This window comes from Lithobates pipiens, unplaced genomic scaffold, assembly GCF_037356315.1.
Source record: "Lithobates pipiens isolate NorthernLeopardFrog02 unplaced genomic scaffold, aLitPip1_a1.2 Scaffold_24, whole genome shotgun sequence".
Lineage (NCBI taxonomy): Eukaryota > Metazoa > Chordata > Amphibia > Anura > Ranidae > Lithobates > Lithobates pipiens.
In genome coordinates, this window is record NW_027507786.1 from 20,761,553 (window position 1) to 20,777,154 (window position 15,602).

The 15,602-nt window shown below is 42.7% G+C and overlaps 1 protein-coding gene across 3 annotated transcripts in view; it reads right to left on the minus strand.

Annotated features, from left to right (window-relative positions):
- Positions 1–15,602, minus strand: part of TUB (TUB bipartite transcription factor) — a 216,135-nt gene that overhangs the window by 168,621 nt on the left and 31,912 nt on the right. Inside the window, exon 1 of one of the 3 annotated variants that reach the window (XM_077453671.1) lies at positions 5,643–7,066. The exons of 1 other annotated variant lie outside the window; for it this stretch is intronic. In XM_077453671.1, the coding sequence (XP_077309797.1) occupies positions 5,643–5,836 (194 nt within the window). In that variant the 5' untranslated portion in view covers positions 5,837–7,066. Of the gene's footprint in view, positions 1–5,642; positions 7,067–15,602 lie in introns of those variants that run through there. One more of the 3 variants, XM_077453674.1, reaches the window with a different exon arrangement.

A 15,602-nucleotide genomic window follows, 5' to 3' on the forward strand; every position in this document is an offset into this window, starting at 1 on the left:
AGAGCAGACATAAGAAGAACATAGAGCGGACATAAGAAGAATATAGAGCGGACATAGAGCACACATAAGAAGAACACAGAGAAGACACAGAGCAGACATAAGAAGACTATAGAGCACACATAAGAAGAATATAGAGAAGATATAGAGCACACATAAGAAGAATATAGAGCGGATATAGAGCACACATACAAAGAATATAGAACAGACACAGAGTAGATGTAAGGAGACTATAGAGTGGACACAGAGCACACATAAGAAGAACATAGAGTGGACATGGAGCACACATAAGAAGAACATAGAGTGGACATGGAGCACACATAAGTAGAACATAGAGAGGACATAGAGCACACACAAGAAGAATATAGAGCAGACATAAGAATAACATAGAGCAGACATAAGAATAACATAGAGCGGTCATAGAGTACACATAAGAAGAACATAGAGAGGACATAAGAACATAGAGTGGACATGGAGCACACATAATAAGAACATAGAGAGGACATAAGAAGAACATAGAGTGGACACGGAGCACACATAAGAAGAACATAGAGCGGACATAGAGCAGATGTAAGAAGAATATAGAGTGGACGTAGAGCACACATAAGAAGAACATAGAGAGTAGGGATGAGCCGAACACCCCCCGGTTCGGTTCGCACCAGAACTTGCGAACGACCCCCGCGTTCGGTACGAACGTTAGAACCCCATTGAAGTCTATGGGACTCGAACGTTCGAATTGGAAAGTGCTAATTTTAACGGCTAATATGCAAGATAGTGTCCTAAAAAGGGTTTGGGGACCTGCCTCCTGCCTCAGGGGACATGGGTCACTGCAAAAAAAAGTTTTAAAAACTGCCGTTTTGGCGGGAGCACTGATTTTAATGACGATTAAAGTGAAAAAAAAAAAAAGTGAAATATTCCTTTAAATATGGTGCCTGGGGGGTGTCTGTAGTATGCCTGTGAAGTGCCACGTGTTTCCCGTGTTTAGAACAGTCCCTGCACAAAATGACATTAAACGGAAATAACACCATTTAAAACTGCTTGCGGTTTTAATGTTATATCTGGTTCCTGCAATATGGTTGAAAATCATTGAGAAAAATGGCATGGGTAGCCCTCCCTGCCCATTACCAGCCCCTTTGGGTCTTGTACGCATATTAAGGGGAACCCCATACCCATATTAAAAAAAGGAAATGCGTGTGGCCCCCAGGCCCTATATACTCAGAACAGCAGTATACAGGCGGTGCAAACAAGACAGGGACTGTGTAGGTTTGTTGTGTTAAGTTGAATCTGTTTGTCATTTTCAACCGGTACATTTTTAAAGTGTAGCTCCAGTCAAAAAAACTATCTTGGAAAACATAGGGAAGGGTTATCACCCCTGTATAATTTGTTTTGTCGTCCATCTTTTTTCATCTCACTTGCTGCTGTCTCCTTCCGTTTGCAAGTAGGAGATGTTTGTAAGTTGGATGTTTGAAAGTAGGGGCCTGCCCTATATTATAGCGGTATGTACTGGGTACAGAGCACGCAGACAGCACGCACTATCTCCTAACACTACTGACTGCAAGCTCTATTATTAACCACTTGTTAGCCCAATGTTTGCATAAAGTGAAAGATGAAGTTATGCTGAGTAAATAGATATCAAACATGTCACTCTTCAAAATTGCACATGCCCGTGGAATGGCGCCAAACGTCGCTACTTAAAAAATCCCCCTAGGCGACGCTTTAATTTTTTTTTTACTGGTTACATGTTTTGAGTTGCAGAGGAGGTCTAGGACTAGAATTATTGCTCTCGCTCTAACATTCTCGGCGATACCTCACATGTGTGGCACATGCGAGCACATGGGGACATGGGCGCTTTAATTGTAATTTTATTTTTTTTATTGTTCATTTTACTTTATTTATTTTAGTTTGACATTTTTTTCCCCAAAAATATATTTTTGATCACTTTTATTCCTATTACAAGAAATGTAAACATCCCTTGTAATAGGAATATGGGGTGACAGGTCCTCTTTACAGTGAAATCTGGGGGGTCAATATGACCCCACATCTCACCTCTAGGCTGGGAAGCCTGAAATAAAAAATAAAAAAAAGATTCTGGCTTTGATCGTACTGGCGAGTTGGTAGAAGCACCGGAGGGCGGTGAGGGGTGGGGGGCGTCTATGGCTGGGTATTTCAGGGTATCACCGAGTATGGCTGGGTATCTCTGAGTATGGCTGGGTATGGCAATTTATGGCAGGGGTATTACAGAGTATTGGCGGGGTATTGGCGGGGTACTATAGAGTAATAGCAGGGTACTGCAGAGTATTGGGGGTACTGCAGAGTAATGGCGGGTACTGCAAAATAATGGCGGGTACTGCAGAGTATTGGGGGTACTGCAGAGTAATGGGGGTTACTGCAGAGTAATGGGGGGTACTGCAGAGTAATGGCAGGGTACTGCACTGCAGAGTAATGGCAGGGTACTGCACTGCAGAGTAATGGCGGGGTACTGCACTGCAGAGTAATGGCGGGGTACTGCAGAGTAATGGCGGGGTACTGCAGAGTAATGGCAGGGTACTGCAGAGTATGCACTAGTATTGCAGAGTATTGGCAGGGAATTGAGGGGTTAAATTCGGTGAGCAGCGATGTGGGCACTGCAGATGCAGCCCACATCGCTGCTGACACCGATCTCTTTCCCCTCCGCTGTACCGATCGGTACAGAGAGGGGAGGGAGGAACAGGCGTCATAACATGACGCCGGTTTGTTTCCAAGTGATCACTCCGTCATTTGACGGAGCAATCACGTGGTAAATGGCCGCTATGAGCGGCCGTTTACCGTGATCCGTGATGCGACCCGGCGGTCACGGATGCTCTCGAGTGCGCACACCTCGGGGCACGCGAGAGCAGAATTCTGGGAGGCCGTTAATTAACGGCCTCTCAGAGTTAAACAACCCCCCTGAAGCCATTAATCGGCAATGGGCAGTTGTTAAGTGGTTAAAGCTAGATCACTAGCTATATAGGTGAGGTGAATATAGTGGTGTATACTGCAGTCAGGGCACAGACAACAACCACTACACAGCAGCAAGATAGGAAATCAGCCAAAAACGATTGGTGTGTACTGTGTTGAAGGTACACAGAACACCCACTGCTTCAGATGCTAAGTAACACACTACACGAAGCCGCCTCAAAGGCGGCCTTATATAGTGTGGGGCGTGCACTTCACAGCCTGAGCTATGATTGGCCACAGGCAGGATGCCTGTGGCCAATCATGGCTCTCCTCGCTGCCGGCGCTGCGATTGGCCAAGCATGCGGGGTCACAGTGCATGCTTGGCCAATCATGGGGCAGCAATGCACTGCGCCACCGCAGTGCATTGTGGTCCGCGCGCGCGTCACTCGAATTTTGACGCGAACGGCCAAAACGTTCGGAATTCGCCGAACGGCTGAACAGCCAATGTTCGAGTCGAACGTACGTTCGACTCGAACACGAAGCTCATCCCTAATAGAGAGGACATAAGAAGACCATAGAGAAGACATAAGAACATAGAGTGGACATGGAGCACACATAAGAAGAACATAGAGCGGACATAGAGCAGATGTAAGAAGAATATAGAGTGGACGTAGAGCACACATAAGAAGAACATAGAGAGGACATAAGAACATAGAGTGGACATGGAGCACACATAATAAGAACATAGAGGACATCGAGTGGACAGACAGAGGACATAGTATGGACTGAGAATGGATACAGAGATCGCCCTCACTAGCCTCCAGCTGTAAACCCCAACAAAGTATATATAGGAATTGGTGAAATTGAGAATTTTAATTTCCCCAAAATCTCAGGAAAAATCAGAACATTTTGGTGAATGTATTGGGCTCAATGGGGTACAATGGGCTTCAAACAGGTCCTGAATTTCCGTTCACCTGTCTTGGACCTTTTGCAGCTCCTCCGTATTTTACGTTGTTATACAATAAAGAAAAGAGACTATAAAATACAAAATAAAAAAAAATAATTAAAAATTCAATGTACAAAAAGGGGAAAACACAAATACAGAGAACACTAAATAAAATAAAGCCAACTGACCTAAATATGGGGAAGGGGTAGTTCAGATCACAGTAGGACCTGGGTAGAGGGTGGGGGTTGGGGGGTTCACCGGTGCAGGAAGTGCTGGGATTCTACCAACAGGACTCAGATAGTAAAAACCATACAGAGGATCATCACACCTTTCCCCACTCCATCCAAATCAAATAAAAGGTTCCAGTGGAATATTTGTAATGTGAAGATCATGGAGATGAAATGAATAACTGTCCTGAGATATTATAAATACGATGATAATAAGAACTGAAACAATGTAATAATAAAAGTTGCCAGTTCCCCTCCGAGGTGCTGCACCATCAGGAAGCACAAGGTGGCAGCAGCGCTCCAGATTTACGGTGTGACCTCAGCCGTGTGTTTCCATGGAAACTGGAAGCTCAGAATTTTCCATGGAGGCGGCTCAGAATGACTCTCGTCCTGATCCGCATCTCACCGAAGAGTCCTCTATACCGGAGACACTTCAGGATGAAGATGACTCCGGCGGCCTCTCCCGTATCACAATTCATGGATTTCATGGAGACAATTGGCCGCGCACATTGAGCCCCTCGCCACGCCCAGCTCTGCCGAAAGTTCTTAAACTTCCACTGATTATTCTATCATTATAAAACAATGGGGGGGCAATTTGGTGTATTCAATGCCCCCTCCCCGCACCCCTTTCAGTCTTGCACAGGTGTACCGGCTCCTCTCCTGGAATAAAACGACTTTTTCTGATTTCAACGCACGCTGTGAGCTTCTCACCATGTGCATTAAAAGCTGCAGACAATCAGATAGAGCCCCGCCTCATTTCCTGGAAGACACCCAGCATTATTTAGCCCTTTCCTCCCCAGCCTGACTGTCCCTGGCCCGTCCCTTTCATTCATTGGATCTCAGCTCTTTCCATCATGGAAGCTCAGCATCACATGTGGGTGTTACCTATGTGAATACATCCTGCCTTAGGAACGCCCACTCCTCCAGACTGACTCCCACCCACCCATCTAAGCATTGTGATATTTGCATAACTCCTCCCACTGCTTGCATCAGGACTGGGTGGGATGTTTTCAGGAAGCGATGTACAGCCCCCCCGCCGGCCCCTCCCACCAGCCATGATCTGCCTACATTGCATAGAGAATCACAGAGACTCGGTGATGATGTCACCTGGATGAAAATAAGGTATATAATAAAACTGAGAGGTCTGTGCTATACATAGAATACACGGCTGCGTTGCCCAGTAACATGTCAGCCAATCAGAAACGTGTTAGGGTTAGAGAGGCAATGAACTTCCACAAAGTCATAAAACAATGATCCCGATAGGAGGCGATGGTGATGAGTACCTGTCGCAGTTCAGGGATTTCCATTGTCCTTGTAGGGTGATCTCCCTGGAAGGCCCCACCATTGGCTCATTATCCCCCCCCCCCCCAGTGGTGGAAAGGAGAACAGCAGATTTACAAAGAATGGAAACATCTGGAAACCGAATTTCCCAAAAGATTGCTGCCCTCCCTTTATAAATAAGACCTCCAGATCACTAAAGTGATATTTCAGATCTGGGTGGGGGGCTGGGATAAGGCTGGACACCCCCCCCCCCCCCAGTGATATATAGAGAGTACCTGTAGTCCTCCTTCCTTCGGAAACTCTCCCTCATCCTCCTGGACATTCGGACAGCAGACACCATATTTACTGACATCAGTGGAGACTTCCCCGGGACAGGCTGGAATGCCGGGGGGGGGTCAAAGGTCCAATCGGGACACCAGCGGTCATTGACACCGCGATCACCCGGATACAATAATGTATCACCTGCCATAGGAGATCAGATGGCGATCGAACGTTGGTGCGCACGGTGCCAGCTCCTCTGATTGGTCACATTGGGGAAAATCGTTCACATGATGTGTATGGAGTCCGGGAACAATATACGATTGTGTACGGAGTTCAGCTCACCGCTGTACAGAGATTTCTACAAAGAGGACAACAGGAAACCTGATCCTAATTAATATAATGTACTAATGAAGAAAATGCAACATTGTATCCTCCAGGGCTAAAAATATTCATCATACAATAAACATGTTTTATTTCATACCAATTCGTTAAATTACTAATTTTGTTCTGTTGCATTCATAATGAAATTTGTTTAGTTTAGTTTAGATTTGTTTTGTTTATTCGTTTTCGACTAGATTCGAAAATATTCAAAGTCGAATTGAAAAAATCGTATTGATCCGAATTCGAATTTCAGAAGACGGCTATATACTTTCTATTTTATTATATTCCATTCAATTTCATTTTTTTATTCTATTCCATTTTATTCCTTTTCATTCTGTTGCATTCTATTCTATTTCATTCTATTATATAAAGCAGTCTATGTAGGGATCAATATCTTATTTTACTATTTTTTTTTTCAATATGTTTTCATTTCTAATTACGTTTTATTTTCCAATTCATATTCAAATTTAAAGCAGAGGTTCACACAAAAATTCAACCTCCGCTTTTTGGATCCCTCCCCCCCCCTCCGGTGTCACGGTTGGCACCTTTCGGGATAGCTGATCACATCTCCTGATCAATGTATTCCTAGCTGATCACCTCTCCTGATCAATGTATTCCTAGCTGATGATCTCTCCTGATCAATGTAATCCTGGCTAATCATCTCTCCTGATCAATGTGTTCCTAGCTGATCATCTCTCCCGATCAGTGTGTTCCTAGCTGATCATCTCTCCCGATCAATGTTTTCCTAGCTGATCATCTCTCCCGATCAATGTATTCCTAGCTGATCATCTCTCCCGATCAATGTATTCCTAGCTGATCATCTCTCCCGATTAATGAATTCCTAGCTGATCATCTCTCCCGATCAATGTATTTCTAGCTGATCATCTCTACTGATCAATATATTCCTAGCTAATCATCTATCCCGATCAATGTATTCCTAGCTGATCATCTCTCCCGATTAATGAATTCCTAGATGGTCATCTCTCCCGATCAATGTATTCCTAGCTGATCATCCCTCCCGATCAATGTATTCCTAGCTAGTCATCTCTCCCGATCAATGTATTCCTAGCTGATCATCTCTCCCGATCAATGTATTCCTAGCTGATCATCTCTCCCGATCAATGTATTCCTAGCTGATCATCTCTCCTGATCAATGTATTCCAACTGATCATCTCTCTCGATCAATGTATTCCTAGCTGATCATCTCTTCCGATCAATGTATTCCTAGCTGATCATCTCTCCTGATCAATGTATTCCTAGCTGATCATCTCTCCCGATCAATGTATTCCTAGCTGATGATCTCTTCCGATCAATGTATTCCTAGCTGATCATCTCTCCCTATCAATGTATTCCTATCTGATCATCTCTCCCGATCAATGTATTCCTAGCTGACCATCTCTCCCGATCAATGTATTCCTAGCTGATCATCTCTCCCGATCAATGTATTCCTAGCTGATCATCTCTCCTGTTCAATGTATTTCTAGCTGATCATCTCTCCCGATCAATGTATTCCTAGCTGATCATCTCTCCTGTTCAATGTATTTCTAGCTGATCATCTCTCCCGATCAATGCATTCCTAGCTGATCGTCTCTCCCGATCAATATATTCCTAGCTGATCATCTCTCCCTATCAATCTATTCCTAGCTGATCATCTCTTCTGATCAATGTATTCCTAGTTGATCATCTCTCCTGATTAATTTATTCCTAGCTGATCATCTCTCCTGATCAATGTATTCCAACTGATCATCTCTCTCGATCAATGTATTCCTAGCTGATCATCTCTTCCGATCAATGTATTCCTAGCTGATCATCTCTCCTGATCAATGTATTCCAACTGATCATCTCTCTCGATCAATGTATCCCTAGCTGATCATCTCTTCCGATCAATGTATTCCTAGCTGATCATCTCTCCCTATCAATGTATTCCTAGCTGATCATCTCTCTCGATCAATGTATTCCTAGTTGATCATCTCTTCCGATCAATGTATTCCAACTGATCATCTCTCCTGATCAATGTATTCCTAGCTGATCATCTCTCCCTATCAATGTATTCCTAGCTGATCATCTCTCCCGATCAATGTATTCCTAGCTGATCATCTCTCCTGATCAATGTATTCCTAGCTGATCATCTCTCCTGATCAATGTATTCCTAGCTGATCATCTCTCCCGATCAATGTATTCCTAGCTGATCATCTCTCCCGATCAATGTATTCCTAGCTGATCATCTCTTCTGATCAATGTATTCCAACTGATCATCTCTCCTGATCAATGTATTCCTAGCTGATAATCTCTCCCTATCAATGTATTCCTAGCTGATCATCTCTCCTGATCAATGTATTCCTAGCTGATCATCTCTTCCTATCAATGTATTCCTAGCTGATCACCTCTCCTGATCAATGTATTCCTAGCTGATCATCTCTCCCTATCAATCTATTCCTAGCTGATCATCTCTCCCGATCAATGTATTCCTAGCTGATCATCTCTCCCTATCAATGTATTCCTAGCTGATCATCTCTCCCTATCAATGTATTCCTAGCTGATCATCTCTCCCGATCAATGTATTCCTAGCTGATCATCTCTCCTGATCAATGTATTCCTAGTTGATCATCTCTCCTGATCAATGTATTCCTAGCTGATCATCTCTCCCAATCAATGTATTCTTAGCTGATCATCTCTCCTGATCAATGTATTCCTAGCTGATCATCTCTCCCGATCAATGTATTCTTAGCTGATCATCTCTCCTGATCAATGTATTCCTAGCTGATAATCTCTCCCTATCAATGTATTCCTAGCTGATCATCTCTCCTGATCAATGTATTCCTAGCTGATCATCTCTTCCTATCAATGTATTCCTAGCTGATCACCTCTCCTGATCAATGTATTCCTAGCTGATCATCTCTCCCTATCAATCTATTCCTAGCTGATCATCTCTCCCGATCAATGTATTCCTAGCTGATCATCTCTCCCGATCAATGTATTCCTAGCTGATCATCTCTCCTGATCAATGTATTCCTAGCTGATCATCTCTCCCTATCAATGTATTCCTAGCTGATCATCTCTCCCGATCAATATATTCCTAGCTGATCATCTCTCCCTATCAATCTATTCCTAGCTGATCATCTCTCCTGATCAATGTATTCCTAGTTGATCATCTCTCCTGATCAATGTATTCCTAGCTGATAATCTCTCCCTATCAATGTATTCCTAGCTGATCATCTCTCCTGATCAATGTATTCCTAGCTGATCATCTCTTCCTATCAATGTATTCCTAGCTGATCACCTCTCCTGATCAATGTATTCCTAGCTGATCATCTCTCCCGATCAATGTATTCCTAGCTGATCATCTCTCCCGATCAATGTATTCCTAGCTGATCATCTCTCCTGATCAATGTATTCCTAGCTGATCATCTCTCCCGATCAATGTATTCCTAGCTGATCATCTCTCCTGATCAATGTATTCCTAGCTGATCATCTCTCCTGATCAATGTATTCCTAGCTGATCATCTCTCCCGATCAATGTAATCCTAGCTGATCATCTCTCCCTATCAATGTATTCCTAGCTGATCATCTCTCCTGATCAATGTATTCCTAGCTGATAATCTCTCCCGATCAATGTATTCCTAGCTGATCATCTCTCCCTATCAATGTATTCCTAGCTGATCATCTCTCCCGATCAATGTATTCCTAGCTGATCATCTCTCCTGATCAATGTATTCCTAGCTGATCATCTCTCCCGATCAATGTATTCCTAGCTGATCATCTCTCCCGATCAATGTATTCTTAGCTGATCATCTCTCCTGATCAATGTATTCCTAGCTGATCATCTCTCCTGATCAATGTATTCCTAGCTTATCATCTCTCCTGATCAATGTATTCCTAGCTGATCACCTCTCCTGATCAATCTATTCCAACTGATCATCTCTCCCGATCAATGTATTCCTAGCTGATCATCTCTCCTGATCAATGTATTCCTAGATGATCATCTCTCCTGATCAATATATTCCTAGCTGATCATCTCTCCTGATCAATGTATTCCTAGCTGATCATCTCTCCCGAATAATGTATTCCTAGCTGATCATCTCTCCCGATCAATGTATTCCTAGCTGATCATCTCTCCCGATCAATGTATTCCTAGCTGATCATCTATTCTGATCAATGTATTCCTATCTGATCATCTATCCCGATCAATGTATTCCTAGCTGATCATCTCTCCCGATCAATATATTCCTAGCTGATCATCTCTCCCGATCAATGTATTCCTAGCTGATCATCTATCCCGATCAATGTATTCCTAGCTGATCATCTCTCCCGATCAATGTATTCCTAGCTGATCATCTCTCCTGATCAATGTATTCCTAGCTGATCATCTCCCCTATCAATGTATTCCTAGCTGATCATCTCTCCCGATCAATATATTCCTAGCTGATCATCTATCCCGATCAATGTATTCCTAGCTGATCATCTCTCCTGATCAATATATTCCTAGCTGATCATCTCTCCCGATCAATGTATTCCTAGTTGATCATCTCTCCCGATCAATGTATTCCTAGTTGATCATCTATCCCGATCAATGTATTCCTAGCTGATCATCTATCCCGATCAATATATTCCTAGCTGATCATCTATCCCGATCAATGTATTCCTAGCTGATCATCTATCCCGATCAATGTATTCCTAGCTGATCATCTCTCCTGATCAATGTATTCCTAGCTGATCATCTCTCCTGATCAATGTATTCCTAGCTGATCATCTCCCCTATCAATGTATTCCTAGCTGATCATCTCTCCCGATCAATATATTCCTAGCTGATCATCTATCCCGATCAATGTATTCCTAGCTGATCATCTCTCCTGATCAATATATTCCTAGCTGATCATCTCTCCCGATCAATGTATTCCTAGTTGATCATCTCTCCCGATCAATGTATTCCTAGTTGATCATCTATCCCGATCAATGTATTCCTAGCTGATCATCTATCCCGATCAATATATTCCTAGCTGATCATCTATCCTGATCAATGTATTCCTAGCTGATCATCTCTCCTGATCAATGTATTCCTAGCTGATCATCTATCCCGATCAATGTATTCCTAGCTGATCATCTCTCCTGATCAATGTATTCCTAGCTGATCATCTCTCCTGATCAATGTATTCCTTGCTGATCATCTCTCCCTATCAATGTATTCCTAGCTGATCATCTCTCCTGATCAATGTATTCCTAGCTGATCATCTATCCCGATCAATGTATTCCTAGCTGATCATCTCTCCTGATCAATGTATTCCTAGCTGATCATCTCTCCTGATCAATGTATTCCTAGCTGATCATCTCTCTTGATCAATGTATTCCTTGCTGATCATCTCTCCCTATCAATGTATTCCTAGCTGATCATCTCTCCCGATCAATGTATTCCTAGCTGATCATCTCTCCCTATCAATCTATTCCTAGCTGATCATCTCTCCCGATCAATGTATTCCTAGCTGATCATCTCTCCCGATCAATGTATTTCTAGCTGATCATCTCTCCTGATCAATGTATTCCTAGCTGATTATCTCTCCCGATCAATGTATTCCTAGCTGATCATCTCTCCCGATCAATGTATTCCTAGCTGATCATCTATCCCGATCAATATATTCCTAGCTGATCATCTATCCCGATCAATGTATTCCTAGCTGATCATCTATCCCGATCAATGTATTCCTAGCTGATCATCTCTCCTGATCAATGTATTCCTAGCTGATCATCTCTCCTGATCAATGTATTCCTAGCTGATCATCTCCCCTATCAATGTATTCCTAGCTGATCATCTCTCCCGATCAATATATTCCTAGCTGATCATCTATCCCGATCAATGTATTCCTAGCTGATCATCTCTCCTGATCAATATATTCCTAGCTGATCATCTCTCCCGATCAATGTATTCCTAGTTGATCATCTCTCCCGATCAATGTATTCCTAGTTGATCATCTATCCCGATCAATGTATTCCTAGCTGATCATCTATCCCGATCAATATATTCCTAGCTGATCATCTATCCTGATCAATGTATTCCTAGCTGATCATCTCTCCTGATCAATGTATTCCTAGCTGATCATCTATCCCGATCAATGTATTCCTAGCTGATCATCTCTCCTGATCAATGTATTCCTAGCTGATCATCTCTCCTGATCAATGTATTCCTTGCTGATCATCTCTCCCTATCAATGTATTCCTAGCTGATCATCTCTCCTGATCAATGTATTCCTAGCTGATCATCTATCCCGATCAATGTATTCCTAGCTGATCATCTCTCCTGATCAATGTATTCCTAGCTGATCATCTCTCCTGATCAATGTATTCCTAGCTGATCATCTCTCTTGATCAATGTATTCCTTGCTGATCATCTCTCCCTATCAATGTATTCCTAGCTGATCATCTCTCCCGATCAATGTATTCCTAGCTGATCATCTCTCCCTATCAATCTATTCCTAGCTGATCATCTCTCCCGATCAATGTATTCCTAGCTGATCATCTCTCCCGATCAATGTATTTCTAGCTGATCATCTCTCCTGATCAATGTATTCCTAGCTGATTATCTCTCCCGATCAATGTATTCCTAGCTGATCATCTCTCCCGATCAATGTATTCCTAGCTGATCATCTCTCCCGATCAATGTATTCCTTGCTGATCATCTCTCCCTATCAATGTATTCCTAGCTGATCATCTCTCCTGATCAATGTATTCCTAGCTGATCATCTATCCCGATCAATGTATTCCTAGCTGATCATCTATCCCGATCAATGTATTCCTAGCTGATCATCTCTCCTGATCAATGTATTCCTAGCTGATCATCTCTCCTGATCAATGTATTCCTAGCTGATCATCTCCCCTATCAATGTATTCCTAGCTGATCATCTCTCCCGATCAATATATTCCTAGCTGATCATCTATCCCGATCAATGTATTCCTAGCTGATCATCTCTCCTGATCAATGTATTCCTAGCTGATCATCTCTCCCGATCAATGTATTCCTAGTTGATCATCTCTCCCGATCAATGTATTCCTAGTTGATCATCTCTCCCGATCAATGTATTCCTAGCTGATCATCTATCCCGATCAATGTATTCCTAGCTGATCATCTATCCCGATCAATATATTCCTAGCTGATCATCTATCCTGATCAATGTATTCCTAGCTGATCATCTCTCCTGATCAATGTATTCCTAGCTGATCATCTATCCCGATCAATGTATTCCTAGCTGATCATCTCTCCTGATCAATGTATTCCTAGCTGATCATCTCTCCTGATCAATGTATTCCTTGCTGATCATCTCTCCCTATCAATGTATTCCTAGCTGATCATCTCTCCTGATCAATGTATTCCTAGCTGATCATCTATCCCGATCAATGTATTCCTAGCTGATCATCTCTCCTGATCAATGTATTCCTAGCTGATCATCTCTCCTGATCAATGTATTCCTAGCTTATCATCTCTCCTGATCAATGTATTCCTAGCTGATCACCTCTCCTGATCAATCTATTCCAACTGATCATCTCTCCCGATCAATGTATTCCTAGCTGATCATCTCTCCTGATCAATGTATTCCTAGATGATCATCTCTCCTGATCAATATATTCCTAGCTGATCATCTCTCCTGATCAATGTATTCCTAGCTGATCATCTCTCCCGAATAATGTATTCCTAGCTGATCATCTCTCCCGATCAATGTATTCCTAGCTGATCATCTATCCTGATCAATGTATTCCTATCTGATCATCTATCCCGATCAATGTATTCCTAGCTGATCATCTCTCCCGATCAATATATTCCTAGCTGATCATCTCTCCTGATCAATGTATTCCTAGCTGATCATCTATCCCGATCAATGTATTCCTAGCTGATCATCTCTCCTGATCAATGTATTCCTAGCTGATCATCTCTCCTGATCAATGTATTCCTAGCTGATCATCTCCCCTATCAATGTATTCCTAGCTGATCATCTCTCCCGATCAATATATTCCTAGCTGATCATCTATCCCGATCAATGTATTCCTAGCTGATCATCTCTCCTGATCAATATATTCCTAGCTGATCATCTCTCCCGATCAATGTATTCCTAGTTGATCATCTCTCCCGATCAATGTATTCCTAGTTGATCATCTCTCCCGATCAATGTATTCCTAGCTGATCATCTATCCCGATCAATGTATTCCTAGCTGATCATCTATCCCGATCAATATATTCCTAGCTGATCATCTATCCTGATCAATGTATTCCTAGCTGATCATCTATCCTGATCAATATATTCCTAGCTGATCACCTCTCCTGATCAATGTATTCCTAGCTGATCATCTCTCCCGATCAATGTATTCCTAGCTGTTCATCTCTCCCGATCAATGTATTCCTAGCTGATCATCTCTCCCGATCAATGTATTCCTAGCTGATTATCTCTCCCGATCAATGTATTCCTAGCTGATTATCTCTCCCGATCAATGTATTCCTAGCTGATTAGCTCTCCCGATCAATGTATTCCTAGCTGATTATCTCTCCCGATCAATGTATTCCTAGCTGATTATCTCTCCCGATCAATGTATACTTTGTGACCTTTTCCGCGGCGTTCTGCGCTCTTCTCTGCGCTCGGTCGGATGACAGGCGGAGAAAAGGAGACGACGATAATCCCTAATTTATCCTTTTGGTTTCCTTAGCAACACATGGCGGTAACGCAGGTGAGGAGGAATAAATATGAACGTTTTATAAAGTGAAAGGAATATGAGGAGGAGAGATTACCGAACGTTTCCTGAGCTGAACTCCCTGCAAAGATATTAAAGAGGACCTGTCACCATTCCGGAGCAGGCGAGGGGCGCCGCCCACCCCGCGGGAGAGCGAGGGTTACAGGACGGTGAGAAAGAAAAATATTTATTGTGTATTCAACTAATGGATACATTATATTGCTGACTATTATCCCAACGTCATGAAAATATTATGTAATCCGTTACTGAGATCTCACAGTGCCTGGAAAAAGTATTCATACCCCTTGAAATTCCCCACATTTTGTGACAACCAAAACCGTAAATGTATTTTATTGGGATTTTATGTGATGGACCAACACAAAGTGTCACATAATTGTGAAGTGGAAGGAAAATGATAAATGATACAAATAAATATGTGAAAAGTGTGGGGGGAGGGGCATTTGTATGGCGCCCCCCGGAGTCAATACTTTGTAGAACCCCCTTTCTCTACAAGTCTTTTTGGGGGTGTCTCTACCAGCTTTGCCCATCTAGAGAGGACATTTCTGCCCATTCTTCTTCTTTGTAAAATATCTCAAGCTCTGTCAGATTGGATGGAGAGTGTCTGTGATCAGCAATTTTCAAGTCTTGCCACAGATTCTCAATGTGATTTAGGTCTGGACTGTGACTGGGCCATTCTAACACATGAATATGCTTTGATGTAAACCATTCCATTGTAGCTCTGGCTGGATGTTTCGGGTCGTTGTCCTGCTGGAAGGGGAACCTCCGCCCCGGTCTCAAGTCTTTTGCCGACTCTAACAGGTTTTCTTCTAAGATTGTCCTGTATTTGTCTCCATCCATCTTCCCATCAACTCTGACCAGCTTCCCTG